Below are 19,150 nucleotides of genomic sequence, written 5' to 3'. Positions count from 1 at the left end.
GATCGTCAGAGGGAGAGAAAACTTTAAGAGGGAGAGGCTACCGACAATGGCACTAGGTTTGAGAACTAAACATTTAAGAGAAAAATATCATTTTTTAAAACTTTGTCTATAAAAAAAATTGGTTTTTAAGATTTTAAAGAGAAAAAAGAAATAAATTTTTAAAAGGTTAAAATTTTATTAGTTTTAATTATTTATAAGTGGATAAATAAAATTTTTAAAATTAAAAATTAAAAATTTAATATTAAAAGATATTTTGAATGTGACATGTCCTTTGGCCTTTTAAAAATAATCTTTAAATCTGGCCCCCAACTTCCCTTGAATGGAAAATAGTAACAGGGAGGAGTATGGTCACGGACAAGACAAGGCATATGAACAACTGAAAAGGTCCGATCAAAATGACCGTTGGGACAAGGACCCTGGTTTCTTTTGATGACCTTCTTTGTTTTTTGTTTTTACTAAAATTAAAAAATTATCTCTCTCTCCCCTTTAACGGCTAATCATCCGACAACAAAAGTTTGCAGATGATATTACAGCCATTCATTTCCTGACAAATTTTTAACGTGACTTGTGGACACTTGTACTCTCTTACCCCACTTTCTTTCAAAAAAACGCAACATTCTACTGTTAAATTTTAAAAATTTTCTCCACTAATTTATAATTAGTTAAAGTTAATAAATCCTAACATTTTAAAATTTTTATTTTTTTTATATCCTAAAAATTAATAATTTTTTTCATAAGTCGAATTAAAAAAAATAACATTTTCCCCTCTAAAGGTTAGTTTTTAAATTCTGACATCATCTCCAATGCTTCTTCCATCACATCTTCTTTCTTTTTTTCTAATAGTTACTCTTTCACTATCTTTTCTTTCGATTGATAGTCCTAAATCTAATAGAAAATGATGTTTTGTCAAAGAAGATGAAACATTGTCTCCTCGAATCTCGTCTTCGTAGGGAAAGATGAATAGTTTCATCTTTTTAGTATCAATCGATGTCATCCAAACTTTCAAATGAGAAAAACTTAACTATCAGAGGGAGAGAAGACATCGGGAGACATTTGTCATTGGCGATAGCATCAGGTTTGACACCAGAGATCTAAAAACTAAATATAGGGGGGAAATGTATTTTTTTTAAACTTGAGTTAGAAAAAACTTTTAGTTTTTAAGGTTTAGAGAGGAAAGAAAAAATTAAATTTTAGTTTATTTTTAATATTATAGATAAAATAATGATTTTATTTTTAAAATAGTTAATTTTAATAATTCAGAGTATTTGAGATTTTTTAAGATGATAGACAAAAACTTGGGAAAACAAGATATGTTTGTTCGGAATAAGTCCTTTGGCATTCCATTGATCACATTTACACCCATTGCTAGCTTGGAAAACCTCCCTCTCGCGGTCTAAGCTATTATTAATTAATTTACTCTGCCTGCTTTTCTGGGTTCACGTAGCTACCACTTTCACACTCACAGTCTCTCTCTTTCCCTTCTCATTGTTATCTCCTTTTGAGATTCTTTTCAGGGTGTTTTACAAGATTTAGTCTTATGGCTCTGCTTACCACTCTTATTCTTCTTTTAGCCGTGTTATCCGCTGTAAGAGCCGACGAAGGTGAGATTTTTTCTCTTTTCTTTCAAAATTATATTTTTTTTGCTTTTCTTCCATGTTCTTCTCAGTTCTTACTGTTTTTGTATTGTTCTTCGTTTAAAGTTCATCACATTGTTTCTTTGCGGTAGTTTTTTCTTGCCTGACTGACATCCCATAAAATTATCTGAATCTTTCTTATTATAAACAGTTTACAGTATTGTTTGTAGCGAAATTTTATCAGTAGAGATGAGCTGAGATGATCTAATATAGCTTGTAAAAAAAAATAAAGTTTTTGGTATCAAGAAAAACTTATTTGAGTCTGATCGCTCATTTGAAGTTGAACCGATCATACTAATCAAGTAAGCCCTAGGTTCATTGATTGTACCCACCAAACCCACTCACTCGGGGATTCCACATCCTTCGCCACTCAAATTAAGTTTGGGAAAAAAAAAAAAAAAACACTAACATTCTCTTTCTTATTCATTCATCACTGCTTCTCTGGTTCCCAGCTTGGATATTAATGTTGAAATAAATTAGCACAGAAAGTGGAGTTCTGAGTTTTTAGTAACTCTAGGAAAATAATAGAATCTGCCATTTTCTTTATTGTTGCAAATTATTACTCTATATTTGCAGACTAGCTTTAAGTGGAGATCTGGGTAACATTTATCACCACTTGGTAAATGGAAAATATATAATCTTGCGGACTGTTCTCTCACTGCTTTAAGTGGAAACTCTTATGTATATTTGACTTTAGTCTTGAAATTTATGGTAAAGAAGAAAATATAAAGCATTAGAGGGACCTCAATCCTCCTTGTTTTCCAGCTCATATGTCGTTTAATTTTGCCTCATTTGTCTATGATTTAACAGTGCCCTTTGTCTTGGCAGTGCAGATGAGCCAATAGGCTAGCGGATTAATGCACTTTTGCTTAGGAATTAGAACTTGAAGCCAATCTTCATTGTTGTATTTTATTCTTGGGTCAAAAGATCTATTCCCACCCAAGGTTTAGTGTAAACCCACTCACACCGCTTAATTTTTAAAAATTTAAATGCCCACAAATCCGTTAATTTTAACTATTACAGTTAAGTGTAAAATTGTCATTTAAAAATTTTATTTAGACAAAAAAAAATTTATTTATTTTTTTCACTTTAGTTTTGAAAACTAATCATTTTTTCTCTAACTTAATTTTAAAAGGTTATATTTTCACACTCACCATCAATGGTTTCTAAGATTTTATATTTTAGAGTTAACAGTCACCGCCCTTAAAGTTTCAAACATTGCACTTATATGCTCAAAGCTTCATTCCATTTTTCTGGTGATTGTTCTTCTTGATGATTCACTCCGGCTGTATCTCCCCTCCATCTCCAATGGTTCTTTGACATGGAAACCACCACAAATTTGTTCGAAATGGTCGGATTTTTGTGAATGAATATGTGCAAATTTGCACAAATCCGTGCACGAAAATCCAGCCATTTTGATTTAATTTTTGGAGGTTTCTGTGTCAAAAAACCACCATAGAAGGAGAAGAGGTGCCATTTGTGGGATTGATGTCATGCTGGAGTGAATCGCCAGGAAGGATGTTGCTAGAAAGAAGAAATGATTTTTTGGGGGTGTAATGTAATGTTTTAAAAATTTGAGGGATTGATTGTTAATCTTAAAATATGTAAACCCTAGATGATAGGAATTAAGTTAGAGGAAAATTATTAGTTTTTAAAACTATGATGAAAAATAGTATAAAGTATTTTTTTCTTCCAATAAAATTTTTATCTTTGACAATAACACAAAAATTTTACAGGCTTTGGGTGGGAATAAGCCTCTTGGGTTTACACCTAACCTTGGGTGGGAATAAGTCTTTTGGCCTTTATTAAGTGAGAGACTAGAATATTCTAACCACACTTTCTCACTAAAAAACATTTCTTAATTTATAAAATTAGTGTCACTTACACTTCTAAAATATAAACAACTTAATTTTCTTTTATCAATTTAAATATTTATCTTTGATAACTCTATTTTTAATTAAAAATAAAAATTTAAAAAATTAAAACAGTCATTAAAGACAGTTAGAATCGCAAGCAAAATGTATCATTACGGTGCAATTTTGCAATCACAATCAGAATCACACTATCTCAGTGTGATTAATCAAAAATCGCATCAATCTAGTCAGAATCACACTAGAATGGTTGACGACATTTATCGTCAACAACTATTTTAATTTTTGTAATTTATATTTATAATTATTAATTCTAAAATTAATATAAACTAAGGGTGAAAATTAAATATAATAAAGTTTTTGGACAAAGTTTTATTTATAACATTGAAAGAAATAAAGTGTTGTATTAGTCTTAAAAATTAATGAATTTTACTAATAGAATGGAAGGTGGGTAAGTTTCGTTTTTCAAGTTTGAGGGTGCAAAAGTGTCATTGGGGCAAAAAATGGGTGGGAAATAATCATTATTCCTTTATTGAATTTTGATTTTTAGTATACCACTCAGCATTTACTACCGTATTTCTTTATTGCACATGTCCATTCCTACAGTTTTGTTATGCAGAATGAGTTAGTTCCGAGAAAGTTTCCTTTCTATAAACGTGTTGTCTCTCCAGAATTCCTAGAATAATTGCAAGTCAAAACATGGAAAAATTCTTGTAAAAAATTTCCAACTTTTGTTTCAACATGAGATTGCAAATACAGCTATGCTGTAACATTTTCTATCTAGATTGAGGGAGCTTATGAACCTTTGAAAAACAGCATACACTTGAAACAGATTTTCCTGGAAAATATGCGGCAACCTTGTTAAGTAAATTTAAATAAACGATTTGGTTTAACTTTCTGGTAAAACTTCTATAATAAAACTGATTGTTCTGAAATTCAAATGTTTAAATGAGGCATTAGTAGTATAGGCGTTTGGCATATTGCTAAATGGTGTGGAAATTGATCTGTTCTATATGCATATGCAGAGCAATGCTCATTATTTGAATCTTCACTATGTTGTGTTTCTTATAGTTCTAAAAATTGTGAGATTATGCTTGCTTACTTTTACGTATGATGGTAGAAATGTACAAAGGCATCGAATGTGTTTCTCATAAACAATCCTCCTAATTGCCATTTGTATTAGAGTTAATTTGTATAAACATATGATAAATGCATGATATTGTAGTCATTTCATTATTGCAGAACCTTTCATTGGTGTAAATATTGGAACCGACCTCTCAGACATGCCACATCCTACTCAAGTAGTAGCCCTACTAAAAGCCCAGCAAATCCGACATGTCCGGCTATATGACGCTGATCGGGGGATGCTAGTTGCACTAGCAAACACAGGAATTCAGGTCCTTGTTTCTGTCCCAAATGAACAACTCCTAGGAATTGGTCAATCAAATTCTACTGCAGCCAATTGGGTGTCCAAGAATATTGTGGCACATTATCCAGCGACAAACATCACAGGCATATGTGTAGGTTCAGAGGTTCTAACCACTCTCCCAAGTGCAGCACCAGTTCTTGTAAATGCCATGAAGTTCATTCAGTCAGCCCTCATTGCGTCTGATTTAGATCGCCATATAAAAGTTTCAACGCCCCTTCCTCCGTCCTTAATTCTTGATCCTTTCCCACCTTCCCAAGCCTTCTTCAACCATTCATGGAATCCAGTTTTGCTCCCCATGCTAAATTTCCTGCAGTCCACGGGTTCGTATCTCATGCTCAACATATATCCATACTATGATTATATTCTCTCTAATGGTGTGATTCCATTGGATTATGCGCTCTTTAAGCCTCTCCCTCCAAGCAAAGAAGCTGTCGACTCTAACACACTTGTTCATTATTCCAATGTCTTTGATGCTACCGTGGATGCAGCATACTTTGCAATGGCATTTTTGAACTTCACTAATATTCCTGTTGTAGTGACTGAATCAGGCTGGCCATCAAAAGGCGATTCCAATGAGCCGGATGCAACTTTGGAAAATGCAAACACTTACAACAGCAATTTAATAAGGCATGTGCTGAACAAAACCGGAACTCCGAAACACCCTGGAGTTGCCGTTAGTACTTATATCTATGAGCTCTATAATGAGGATACAAAACCTGGACCAATCTCTGAGAAGAACTGGGGACTGTTTGATGCAAATGGAGATCCTGTTTACATATTACGCTTGACTGGTGCTGGAGCAGTGTTAGCTAATGATACTACAAACCAAACTTATTGCACTGCCAAGGACGGTGCTGATCCTAAGATGCTGCAGGCAGCATTAGATTGGGCATGTGGAGTGGGAAAGGTTGATTGCTCGCCTTTGCAGCAGGGAAAACCCTGCTATGAGCCTGACAATGTGATCACACATGCAACTTATGCTTTCGACACTTACTATCATCAGATGGGGAAGACCCCTGAGGCCTGTGATTTCAATGGGGTGGCTGCAATCACCACGACAGATCCAAGTAAGATGAAATTCATATTTCATACATATGAATTATCATAGTAGTTCACTTTCTTGAGTACCAACAACACTCAATTTGGTTTCACTGATGCAGGTCACGGTTCCTGTATGTTCCCAGGAAGGTAAACAAAGTTACTCCTAGACCTTTTCAATCATCAGAAGGAAGCTGCTTCGTTTCTAATTTTTGGTTGATTTTTTATTTTCTGTTTTATTGCAGCCTCGGTAGGAATGGTTCATTTGTAAATATCACAGCCCCATCTATGAATTCCACAGCAGTTTCTTCTTCCTACAAGATTTACAGCAATGAAGCATTAAGAAGTATCTTGACATTAATATTTGTACTAATCTGCAGTGTTATTTTCCTGTAGAGAGTATTGAATTGTACTTTCACCATTGAGTTTAATTTTTATAGAAACAGTGGGTTCAGGAAAGTAGTCATTCAATTTTGTGAAAAAACAAACTCAAGGGCGTGTTGTAAGGGGCCAGCTTCATTGTATTTGCATTATCTATCATTCTTATTATTATTATTATGATTTTCTACATTATCCTTTTGTACCCATCTCAGATTTTTATGACTGAGGAACTCTATTCAATTTTGTTAGATAGGTAAATCTTGAGACACCCATATTAGAATTTTGGGATGAATAACCTTATTTGAATTATTTCATCGATCACACTAAACAGGTTTGTGTCAAGTTTTTGAATCGATCACTTATTATTACTACGGTGCAAAATATTAACTTTACGAATATAGATTTAATAAGATTGCTATTTGTGGTGATCGATTGGATTACTTCTTTGCTATAGCCTTCTTGTTACGTTATAAATTTGTTAAAAGTTAAAAAAAGAAAAAAAAATCAATTATAGATGGAATAAAAATAAGATGAAAAGCTAATAAAAAGTAGTTTATATGCAATTTTTAAAAAATTAAGAGATTAAAATTAATTTTTTAAATCAAATTTGAGCTGAATTTGAGCCACACTTTATACTATTTGGTTCATTAACTCACCTTGGTGTTTAAGTTTGCGGGTAATTTTAAAGAAAGGATAAAAGTAGGAGATTTTTATATTGAATCCAATTCCAATTATTTATTGAAATACACAAATTTTACTAAGAAAGACAACTAAAAGGGTTGGAAAAGAGATATCAATTACTGTTTTTGTCTTTGTTAGAAATTTTTTTTCTCTATATTCTCTAATTATAATATAAATATATTAAATAACAAAATTAATTAAATTAAAATTAATTTACTATTTTAATTATTACAAATATCATATATTAATTACTTTAATATGCATAAAAACATAAAAATTTAAAAAATATAAACAATTTAAAACTATAAAAATATGTTAAGCAAAAATATTAATATAAAAGAGTTAAATATGAATGGAGGGCAAAGACGGGACATATGTATCCCCGTCTCCGATCACGATATTATTTTTTGTCTTCGTTTTTGTTCTCTATCCTATTTCAGAAAATTTTCTCTTTATTAGAATCAAAAATCCTAAATTTAGATCAAAATTGTTATATCTAATTTTAATTTCACCACTTTTTTAAAATCAAACCTAGCTGGTCAAAATTAGATTGATAGATTTAATTGTCTTAAATTGAAGTTAGAAGTTTATGTTGATTGGCTTTTTCTCATTAGACTATACTACCCTCCTCCTATACAACATCTTTTGAAGCAAATGTGAGGGGTACTTATGTAATTGCAGGTTTTCCCCAGCGCAACCCTAACTTTTATCTCTATTTATAGAAGCCGCTCTTATGTTGGAGACACCGATTCTCATTTTGCTGCCTGGTTTACACGCGAAAACCCTAGTTTTCTAAGCTGTTTCTGTAAAATTTTTAAGCTTGGAAAGCAAATATGGGCATCTATCTATGATTCTCTGTGTTCATGATTATGGTAGCACAAAGAATACGAAAGATGCAAAAGAAATCAGAGGTACTTTCGGACAAGCAGATTCCTTTTTTCCTTTGTTCTGTCATGGATTCTTGCTCTTTCTCGTAGGTTCCATATTTTTGCTCTTCTCAAACACATTGATTGCTCTATGATGATTGATTTTGCTTTAACCACACCGAATAGAGACGGAAGTGAGTGGAAGATTTCTTTGACTTAAGCTTAGAAATTAATGCATTTTATCACTTGTTTTGGTTGATGTTGCTTGATGATTCTGGTTTCTAATTGAGTGAGATTAATCGGTAGTCTCTATCTTTTAGAGATGAAGAAGAAGGCTTTGTCAAGCGCCAGAAGTGATTTGGTTTCGTTATTCTTTGCTTAAGGCTTAGAGATGCACTCGCTTCGAGTTCTCTGCTGTGGACAACTGTGGCCTTTCAACTGAGAGCATTCATTTAATTTTTATTGTTTGTTTTAGTATCTAAATCATGGTTATTGTGTTGGATAATTGAGACCCAACAATTTAGGTGGATTTTTTGTTGAGATTTTCTGTTAGTAGTCATTGAGTAGGCCGAGCATTGAGACTAATTAATTCCTTCAGCCGTCACCTCCTCCATCGGTTGTGGGTGCCATAACCCTCCATCCCCTCCTCTTATTTAAACGGCACCGTGATAAGATTTTCAAATTAGCACATTAACAAAAGAGGTACAAACGCACCATCATCAGTGTTGCATCTTCTTGGCAGGGCTCAAGTGGCCCTCTTGAACTTACAAGGGAAAAAATCTATATATACAGTAATAAAACTAATATTATTGGTACTTACAATAATGTTGTTAATTACAGGGAAATTAAAATTTTTACCGTGTTTACGTATATACTATTCATTTTAAAATTTAAACAAAAATCTTATTTCATTTATTTAAAATACTCTCGATTATGGAATTAAGAGAGAAAAAGAGAATATCATTCCTCTTTTTTTCTTAGCCTTAGGGATCTCTAAAATATGAAAAAAAAAATTATTCAACAGATAAGACATACGATTGAATAATAAAATTTGTATGTTATATATTTTTTTTATGAATAATTAAGAATTAAATAATGTATGATAGATTTATGTCTATGATTCATGTGAAATTTAATTTTATTATGATTTTATCTTATTAGATTATTTAATATTGTTATTTCATGTTGTTTTTATTATTTAAAGTTGTTATAATATTGTTTAATGTTATATTAATGATTATAAAGTATAAAAATTTAAATCTGAAAAATTTTCATACAAAGAACGGGTTGGCAACGCCAACCTTTGAGTGTTAATGCCAACCTCTGGGTGTTAACACCAACTCTTGGTACAACGCAACGCCAACTCTTTACTAGATTTATTTTTTTAAGTTTTCTTTCAAGTAACGGGATTTAGAGGTGCTCATGGAGCCTCGTTGCATTGAAGAAAACTTAAAAAAATAAATTCAGTAGAGGGTTGGCGTCGTGTTGCCTCCAAAGGTTAATGTTAATGCCAAGAGGTTGACATTGTTAACCTGTTTTTTGTGTGAAAATTTTTTAGATTTAAATTTTTAGATTTTATAATTATTAATATAACATTAAACGCATTAAACAATCTAACATAAATCATAATAAAATTAAATTTCATATAAAATCATGAATATGAATTTATTATACATTATTTGATTTTCAATTGTTCATAAAGAAAATATATAACATACAAATTTTATTGTTCAATCATGTATCTTTTCTATTGAAAATTTTTTTTCTATATTACAGAAATTCCTTCTTTACGAGAAAAAAAAGAAAGATGATATTTTTTCTTTCTTCATGAGTTACATCAATAAGAGTATTTTAAGAAAATAAAATATTGTTGTGATATTTTTGTTTAAATTTTGGAATGAGTGATATATATGTATATATGTATATATGATTAAAAAAAAGGTTAAACTTATAATTTCCCTCCTAAGGTTCGGTGTAAAAACATTTTTCAGCTAAATTGTAGCTCTGTCAACAGAAATAATACAGTAAATTCCAAAAGCCAATGCAACTATGATTTCACTTCACAAAAATTTGCAACCCCTAATCAACAAATGTTTCAGCCAAAATTTACAACTCATCTACACCAAAATCTGCAACTCATGGGTGAGTGTTTATGGGACGAAATGAGCACGAATATAAAATTGTGTAAAAGAGATTGCTGGCGGGAGGAAGTCTTTTTCAAACTGTTATCGTGGTTATGAACAGGGGGTTTGTGAATGGGTGGTGTGAGAGTGGGTAGGTGGCAGGTTGAAGTGTTTTGGCAGTGGATAATTGCTTGATTGGAGTAAAGAGTTTGAATGCAGGTGACAGGGTTTAAGAACTCCTCATAGGCTTATTATCAAACACCTAACCTACACAAAATCAAAAAACCACATCACAGTATTAAGCAAGAGGGATAAATAAATTTAATTGTTTCATATATATAGCATTATATTAGACAAAAAAAATAGCTTCGACGATGTAAGAATTACTCTTCAATGTTTGCACTAGATGAAAGAATTCATATTAACACAAACAGAGCAAGTGCGAGATCTGGAGATGAGTTGTTGAAACAGATAAACCAGTGAACTTTTGTAGGAGAAAGGAACATATCCGGCACGCAATCCTCTTATGGAATTAACTTCTGGTTCAAATGGTTATCCATTGGGATAAAATGCAAGCCCACGGTAAAGCACAATGACTAACATAATTTGGCTTAGAGAATCCCATCCACTTAGCTATGGGAGAACGAATCCCATCACAACTTATAACAATGTCATACAGAAAATAGCTAATCAGGAACAACGATAAGAATTCAATGAGAAAGTAGGGTAGGTGGATTCTGGTTTTACGTAGACACATCAATTGGGTCGGGCCGAATGGAGTCCTAGCTCAAAGCATGAAAAAGGAACCTAACACGATAAGACTCGGCCCGATATTGTAGAGTGTCGAACCAGACCTATGGGTCTGTTGGGTTGGGTTTCAGGCTTTAATATCAGACTCATACGTTGACATGATACTGTTTACAAAATAAAATTAAAAAAAATAGTTTTTTTTTTCTATTTCTACCAAATCTTCTTTTGCTTTTTGGCAAAAGATGTTTCTGCCAAATGGTAGAAACAACGGTTTCTGCCTTGTGGCAAACGCAACGGTTTCTGCCTGGCTTTCAATGGCTACTGGCCAGTAGCCGTTGCTTTATTTTTTTCTATAAAAACCTACTCAATTTTTCATTTTTACTTTCATTTATAATTACAAAACTCTCAATTTAAATTATTTCATTATATTTTTAATCTCATTTTCTTTCATTAGCTTTTTTTTTCGAAAAATATCTAAATTCACAAATAATAATACTTTGTGTTTATAATTTTATTTTTATTTTTATTTTATCATTACAAATGGATCTAATGTCAAATGAATTTAATCTATTTGAATATTATCATGCTGGTGCTGATGATATTATTGATGATGCACAAGGTGGAATAGGGGGAGTATCAACGGGTGAAAGTGGTACAGTTACTAGTTCACATTATTCGACAGAGAGAGAAAGAAAACAAATGTCAATAGTATGAGAGCACTTCGATAGAATAAAGGAAACAATAGACAAAAAATTAATTCATCAAGCAGTATGTAAACATTGTGGTTCTTGTTTAACATGTGCAAGTACAAGTGGGAGGGACATCTTCGTTGACATGTTACTGATTACTGTAAAAAAATTTCACGTGAGCTCAGAGGACAAAAACAAATTGCATTCACCAGATCGCGATCCGTTGGTCCAGGTGCCACTTCAGTAGGAGGTCCTAACGGTTTCAAACATATGAAAAAAATGTCAATTTTTACATACGATCAAATGAAGATGCGAGATTATATGGCTAGGGACTTAGTTGTTTCTAATCAACCTTTTAGTTATGCTGATGATGAAATTCTAGAATGAATGATACAAAATAGTATTCAATCAGCATTTAGAAGAATTTCTAGGTTAACTCTTGGGTCATATATATTGAGAAATTATGAATTAATGAAAATAAAAATTATTAGAGAATTAAGTAATTTTAATGGTGTTATTTTAATAACTTCTTATTTATGGACCGCTACAAATCAACATATAGGGTATCTTTATGCAACTGCCCATTATATTAATTTTAATTGGCAATTATGTAAAAAAAATATTACGTTTAGAAATTTAGAATATCTGCATAATAGTCTTACAATTTATCGTACATTAACAAATATTTTTGAGGAATATAAAATTAATAATTATATTTTTTCAATTACTTTTGATAATGTTAAAAATATTATAAAGTTATTGAATATAGGTATAATCATTTATCTCCTCCATTTAATGAAAAAATATTTCATGTTAGGTATGCATGTCATATTATTAATTTAATCGTTCAACAAGACTTGAGCTTGGCTAAAAAACATTTAGAAGTAATTAGACATGTCATTGCATACATTTCATCATCCCCATCACGAGTACAAATATATCATCAATTATGTAGATCAATGGGGTTGAGAAGAAAAAAATTAAAAATAGATATTAAAACTATAGGATCGAATGAGCTAAGATGGGGGTGAATTAGACAATTTAAAACAATCTTTACCAATTTAGAGAATTAAAACAATTTATTCAAATCAATGGATATTGCCTATTTTTAATCCAATTTATAAGAATAACAAAAATATTTCAAATAATCAATACAATCAAAATAACATAATATAAAGTATGAGTTAAAGGGAGGAGAAAATCAAACACGTGATATATAGTGGTTCGGCTCAACCCGGCCTACGTCCACTCCTCCAAGCTTTCTCTCTTGGAGTATTCCACTAATCTTTGGTTGACCAACACCTCAACCAAGCTTTTCTTCACAACTAAAATAGCTTCCAAGGTGCTATTAACCTTTACAAATGTTAAAACTCAATTTCTCTCACTAGAGATTTTCTAATCCCTCCAAGAGTAAACCTCACTCTTTTATAGCATGAATTTTAGTACAAAATTGAAATATAATCTCTCTCAAAGAGTGTATATGAAAGTTAAAGCTTAGTACAATCCAATGCAAATGAAATTACAAAGTGTATGAGCAAGGGTTTTGATTAGAGAAAAGAATTTACAAGTGAATAGCTCAAAATTAATTGTTCTCAAATATGTGAAAGTTCTTGGTGGCAAAAGTTCTTTTCGAACGAAATTGATTGGGTTTATATAGGGGAAAATAAGGAAAGTTATCATTGTGCACAAAGAATAGTTGTTTTAGTTTTCCAGAAAACGCACAATTCTATCGACCAGATGTAATTCGATCAACCGGATGTGACATGACACTTCCTTGGAGCTTACGTGGCACTAGCCGTTGGAAAATTCAAACCAAAATTCGGTCGATCGAATTTAATTCGGTTGACTGAATTTCTGGAAGCCAAAATACATGGCTTCTGGACAATTCGAAAGCTGATTCGGTCGATAAAATTCGGTCGACCGAATTTTATTATAATTTACCCCCTGAATTTTCAAAAATCACAATTTGACCCCTAAAACTTTGAAAAGTGATAATTTAACCCAATTTTGAAAATTCTTTCAAAACCAACTTTAAGATATGAAAATGTAGTTCACAAACCTTCATCATTTTAAATGAATTAATAAACTTTAGTGAAAAACTTGGCCTAACCCAATAAGTTTGAAAAATGACATTTTAACCCAAAATGTGAAAGATATAAAAATGAATTTTCAAGTGAGCTATCTCATGCAAATAGATATTCTAATCCAAGCGAATGCTCCAAATTACAAACATGTCTACCTAAACTTGAGTTTTACTTCAAATCTTCAAGAATTTTTCACTTGAGCTTTGTCTTCATTTTCATCTTGAAACTCCTTCAAGTGCATTAGATAAATTCTTGCAATCTAAACATACACTCAAGTAAAATCATTAGTTAATATGCTAAGGGACATAGTAGTTTGTTATCATCAAAATAAGAGTATAATGACTCCTTGAGTCAACAAAAACTAGGTGGAATTCAACATATCTCATGGGTCTGGCCTGACACTCTACAGTGCTAGGTTCTTTTTTTGTGTTTTGGGTCGGGACTCTATTCGGCCCGACCCAATTGACGTGTCCATTAATACTAATTACGGGGTGAAAAAGTGTTTTTACACCAAACCTTGGGTGGCAAAAGGCAATTACACATTTTATAAAACAATTATTCTTATTTTCAATATTGTTCATTCTTATCTACAATATTGTCATGGGTTATATAAACCATTGTTATTTACATTATATTTTAATTAGTAATGAAAACCTATTTTATTTACAACATTACTATTGTATTACATTTTTATTATATAAAATATATGATAATAGTATATAATAATGTATTTCACTTTTTTTAACAGGCTCCCTCTGCCCTTTATCCGCACTTCTGCTTTTTTGTGATTCAATTACGATTCACACATTCAAGAGTAAAATGCAATGTTATGTATTTATATATTCTGTACAATAAAAGTGTAATATAATATGAATTTTGTAAATAAAATTGGTTTCATAATTAATGACATAACTCTCTCTCTCTCTCTCTCTCTCTCTCTCTCTATATATATATATATATATAAATAAAATTGGTTTCATAATTAATGACATAACTCGCCCTTAGTGCTTTTGCTTTTCTTTTGGCACTGTTTATTTAACTCTCTTCCACTTTTATTTCATATATTTATTCAAATATTTCTTTAGCCTTCAAGTATCAATTATCTCTCCTCTTGTTATTTTGACCTTTTGATTGGATTGATTACGGTTTAGGTTATATTAGGTTGTTTAGATTTTACTTGAATTTGATTTTCAAACTATTTATAGAGTTTATTTGACTGTATGATTTATTTTGAGATTGGTTATTTCAATAAAAGTTTAGTTTATTGTGGGTTATTTCTTGGATGGTTGTGAGATGTTTGAAGTTGTGCCTATGATTCTTAATTTCTTATTCTCATTTTGAAATATCGAATTCGTTTGTCATTTGAATTATTTATAGAGCTTATTTAATGATTTGTTTTGAGACTGATTATTAAATTGATATATAAGATATCCCATTGCATTTGTCAAGAATGATTTGTTTGAAGTTGTAGTAATTTGTGTACTTAAGGTGTTTATGATTTTGTTTGTGTGAAATTCAATTAAATTTGAGTTTTATTTCGTTGTTTTATTAGAAGAAATTAGTTTCTTGTTATATCTATTCAAGTAATATGTTGTTGTTTTAAAATAGTATAGAGAGATATTTCAAAAGAAAGTTAACAATAATCTCATCGTTTAGACAAAGGGATAATAATGATGATTCAAGTAAAATTGCAAATGTCGATTCGCAAGATTTTTTCAATGGATCCAAGCTTACGCCCACGAAATTTTAGAATATAATCTTAACATTTGAGATCAAGTAAGAAGAATACATTTGAAAAGACATTCTTATCAACCAAAAGGCTATGAGTTTCCTTTTAAAGATTTTGATGGATTTTCAAGATGATTCATTGTTTTTTGGTTTAATGAATTTGGTCAACAGTTAGAATATAATATAGTGAAAGATGCAGTGTTTTGTCTTTGTTGTTATCTTTTTAAGTCAGATGTTGTTGATAAAGCAGGTGGTGATCACTTTGTTGGTCAAGAGTTTTCAAATTGGAAAAAGAAAGAAAAATTGAATATTCATTTCGGAAGTGCTAGTGCTCATAATCAAGTCCAAAAATGTGTGAATCATTATTGAATCAAGAACAATATATTTAAACATTTTTTGGTAGCACTCTTCTAAATCCAAAAATGAGTATCGAACTTATTTAAATGTCCCAGTTGATTGTGTCCATTTTCTTTTAAGGCAAAAACCAGCATTTCGTAGTCATGATGAATTCGAAATTCAAAATATCAAGGACATTTTCTCGAGTTTCTACTATTTCTTACTGAACATAATGAAGATGTATATGATGTTGCTTTCAAGAATGTTTCCGATAATCTCAAATTAACATCACTTATTATTTAGAAAGATATTATAAGTGTTGTTTCAAATGAAACTGTAAATGCTATCATTAAAAATTTAGGAGATTATCTATTTTCTATATTGATTGATGAATCTTGTGATATCTCTACAAAGTAATAGATAGCTATTGTTTTGTGTTATGTTAATAATAATGGACTTGTTGTGGAACATCTTCTTGGTGTTGAATATGTTACTAGTGTTATAGCTCTCTCACTCAAAATAACACTTGATAATTTTTCCTCTAGACATAGGTTGAGTTTTTCTAAAGTGCGAGGACAAAGTTATGATAGAGCTAGTAATATGCAAGAGAAATTCAATTGTCTAAAAACATTAATTTTGAAAGAATATAGATGTGCTTATTATATTCATTGTTTTGCACATCAACTTTAGTTGGCTTTTATGGGTTTAGCAAATAATCAAGATGATGTTAATGATCTCTTTAACATTGTGGTGGTTATAGTTAATATTGTTGGTGCTTCATCAAATGTTGTGATATTCTCAAAGATCAATAAGTTTATAAAGTTATTGAAGTTATTTCCCATGGTGAATTTTCAAGTGGAAGAGGTTTTAATCAAAAAACAAATTTGAAACGTGTCGGTGATATTCATTGGGGCTCGCATTATGGTTCTTTAATGAGTATAATATTGTTCTTTTCATCCATTATCAATGTTCTTGCAATTGTGGCAAAAGATGAGACAAATTCTAAGTAAATATTTCAAGCAAAAAACGTATTGAAATTGATGCAATCATTTGATTTTATGTTTAGTCTATTTCTGATGAAGGATATACTTGATTTAACAAATGAACTTTCTCAAACACTACAAAGAAAAGATGAAGATATTGTAAATACTATGAATTTGGATGAAGTGTGTAAACAAACTTTATAAGTGATGAGAAATAGTGGATGAGAGACTTTATTACACAAAGTTTATTCTTTTTGTGTTAATCATAACATTGGTGTTCCAAATATTCAAGGGTAATTGCAACGCTAGCCCATGGGCCTATCATCTAGGCTCACAGCTAGGCCCGGATAGCCTAAGGGTCGAGCCCACCCTTTCATATTAAACCCTCTTACTATCAAACTTACTTGAGTTAGTGATGAGTGTGAGCATCATACATAATAGGGATATAATGACTCAATTATTGACTCTTGAGATTGAGAAATTTGAATATTTTCTTGTGTACTTTATATTGAATTTTCTTTCATTTCAATATGTACCTTTCAAATCTCTCGCAAAACAAGGGAAAATGGTTTATTATTGAACTCTTGATCATGTTTGGTCAAAAGAAATGCAGGCTGATAATGGAAATGTGTGAAAATGCACTTATGACATTACAAGGAAAGAAGAAAGTGCAAGCCCAACAGAAGGGAAAGGATAAAATACTGCAACAAATTTAAAACTTCATTAAATTTAATGGAGGCTGATAATGGAAATGTGTAATTTTTTTTTTTTTGGTAAAAAGAAAGCAAACCTGAGAAAACATTGTAATTAAATTTAAAACTTGCCTTGAGAATAAAGATAATTTAATCTCGCTTTCTTAATGAACCTAATATGATTGAAGTTCCTTATAATATTTAGTGGATCAATCTGGTCTTGCTTGTTTCAATTATCATGCAAGATTTTGAGCAATACATTTATACAAAAAATAAGATATGTTCACGTGTGAAATATGAATATGAAGGTTGATTTGAGATTCTGTTTTTGTTTTGAATTTAGAAAGAACATCTATATCTTAAATTTCTCTAAAAACTTGATTTCAATTTTAAAATTTATAAGTTATCTTGTCATTTGTTTTATAACAAATAGAGTAAATCTATAAATGGGTTGCAGAGTTTAAAATTAAAATTGATCTCAATACCTAAATATAATAATTTTTCTTATTTGATTTTGAGTTTTGAGTAATAACTTTTGTAGGTTAGTGTTTATTTTATGGTTTTGTTGGACGGTTAAGCATGATGATAATATTGTAACATTTACTTATATGATAACATATTATGCATATACTCATTTGTATACACAAAAATAAAAGTAAAAATATTCTCTCTTTATGCATAATTAGGATTGGATTTGAATTGAGATTATTTGAGTTTGAACTTGATTTGAACGAGCCTGAAATAAGTCCGAGCCCAAGCACGAGTCAAGCGGCTCACGAGCCCCATTTGTCATTTAAAGTTTTAAGTGAAATGTCACTATTTCACTTAAGACTTTAAACAAACTAATTGATTAGGGAAAGTCTTTTTTCCTTTTGAATTCAAAGCACTTCAGTCTTCACTCTTCAACCTTTAGTTCATGCGCGCCATCGCACTCGTTACTTTTAGCCTTCAACATTTCAGTTCAACTTCTTCTTCAGTCTTCTAGATTCTTCTCTTCTTCTTTTTGGATTAGTCTTTTGGGTTCTTCCCTTTTTTTGGGTTTTGTCTTTTGAGTTTTTTTCTTCTTCTTTCTGCATCTTTGTGTTTAATGTTTGAGCAGCCTTCAGTTCACGCATGACGAAACAATTATTTACTTGTCTTTTGTTAGTTTATGCATCTTTGTTGAGCTACTCTCTTGTTTTGCAACTGTATGTGCTTAGTATACCCTAGTTGTTGTAGATCTATGTCGTACATGTCTTAAAATTGTATTCCTATTATGATACTTAGTTGATCTGATCTGTTTTTCAAATGCTCAGGTTTTGTTATTTGATAAGTTATTTATATGGTTATTCCAACTCTTGTTTAATGAATTTTGATTAAAATTATGATATTTATCTAGTTGATTTTATTAGATTATAGTTCATATAATTGAAAGGAAGACAGAAGCACATGGACTCTGAACAAGCTCGTTTGAGCTTGTTGAGTCTACCAGGGTTGAACTCGAGTAATGATTTTTCTACCCTACCAACCTAAGCTCAGGCTCATTTAAACAATAATTGAAATGAGTTTGAGTTTGATTCGGTTTGAATCTAACCCTATTGCATAATCAAGATCCCCTAGTGCACTAAATCTCCTAGATCAACTTATATTTAATAGTGCAAAGTTTGTATGCTTGCATTTTTTTCATATTCCTAACAACCATTGATATTAATCACTTGACATATGACATGGTGGTTTTTTCAAACTTAAGGCTCTCATCAGCTCCCAAATTCAGGGCTCTCAACCAATTATTGTTAGGGAAATTGAAATTTTTACCCTTTTTTTAACCGCGTATACATATATAGCACCCATCTCAAAGCCTAAACAAAAATACCATAGCATTATTT

At 31.1% G+C, this 19,150-nt stretch overlaps 1 protein-coding gene and 2 long non-coding RNA genes across 3 annotated transcripts; 2 read left to right on the top strand and 1 right to left on the bottom strand.

The window, feature by feature from the left end:
- The first annotated feature begins 1,346 nt into the window (after positions 1 to 1,346).
- Positions 1,347 to 6,545, top strand: LOC123205740 (glucan endo-1,3-beta-glucosidase 2-like). Its single transcript, XM_044622765.1, has 4 exons — positions 1,347 to 1,601; positions 4,748 to 6,001; positions 6,095 to 6,122; positions 6,218 to 6,545. The coding sequence occupies exons 1-4, from the start codon at positions 1,538 to 1,540 to the stop codon at positions 6,366 to 6,368; spliced, it is 1,497 nt and encodes a 498-aa protein (XP_044478700.1). The 5' UTR covers positions 1,347 to 1,537; the 3' UTR covers positions 6,369 to 6,545.
- A 1,234-nt stretch (positions 6,546 to 7,779) lies between these two features.
- LOC123205745 lies at positions 7,780 to 8,429 on the top strand. The gene is made up of 2 exons (XR_006499892.1): positions 7,780 to 8,094; positions 8,221 to 8,429. It is a non-coding gene; the product is annotated as an uncharacterized LOC123205745 (long non-coding RNA).
- A 1,500-nt stretch (positions 8,430 to 9,929) lies between these two features.
- On the bottom strand, positions 9,930 to 10,779 carry LOC123205758. The gene is made up of 2 exons (XR_006499893.1): positions 10,411 to 10,779; positions 9,930 to 10,290 (listed from the first exon to the last, which is right to left on the bottom strand). It is a non-coding gene; the product is annotated as an uncharacterized LOC123205758 (long non-coding RNA).
- Between the last annotated feature and the right edge of the window lie 8,371 nt (positions 10,780 to 19,150).

This window comes from Mangifera indica, unplaced genomic scaffold, assembly GCF_011075055.1.
Source record: "Mangifera indica cultivar Alphonso unplaced genomic scaffold, CATAS_Mindica_2.1 Un_0014, whole genome shotgun sequence".
Lineage (NCBI taxonomy): Eukaryota > Viridiplantae > Streptophyta > Magnoliopsida > Sapindales > Anacardiaceae > Mangifera > Mangifera indica.
The sequence above is the reverse complement of the archived record's forward strand: the minus strand, read 5'-3'. Positions and strand labels throughout refer to the sequence as shown.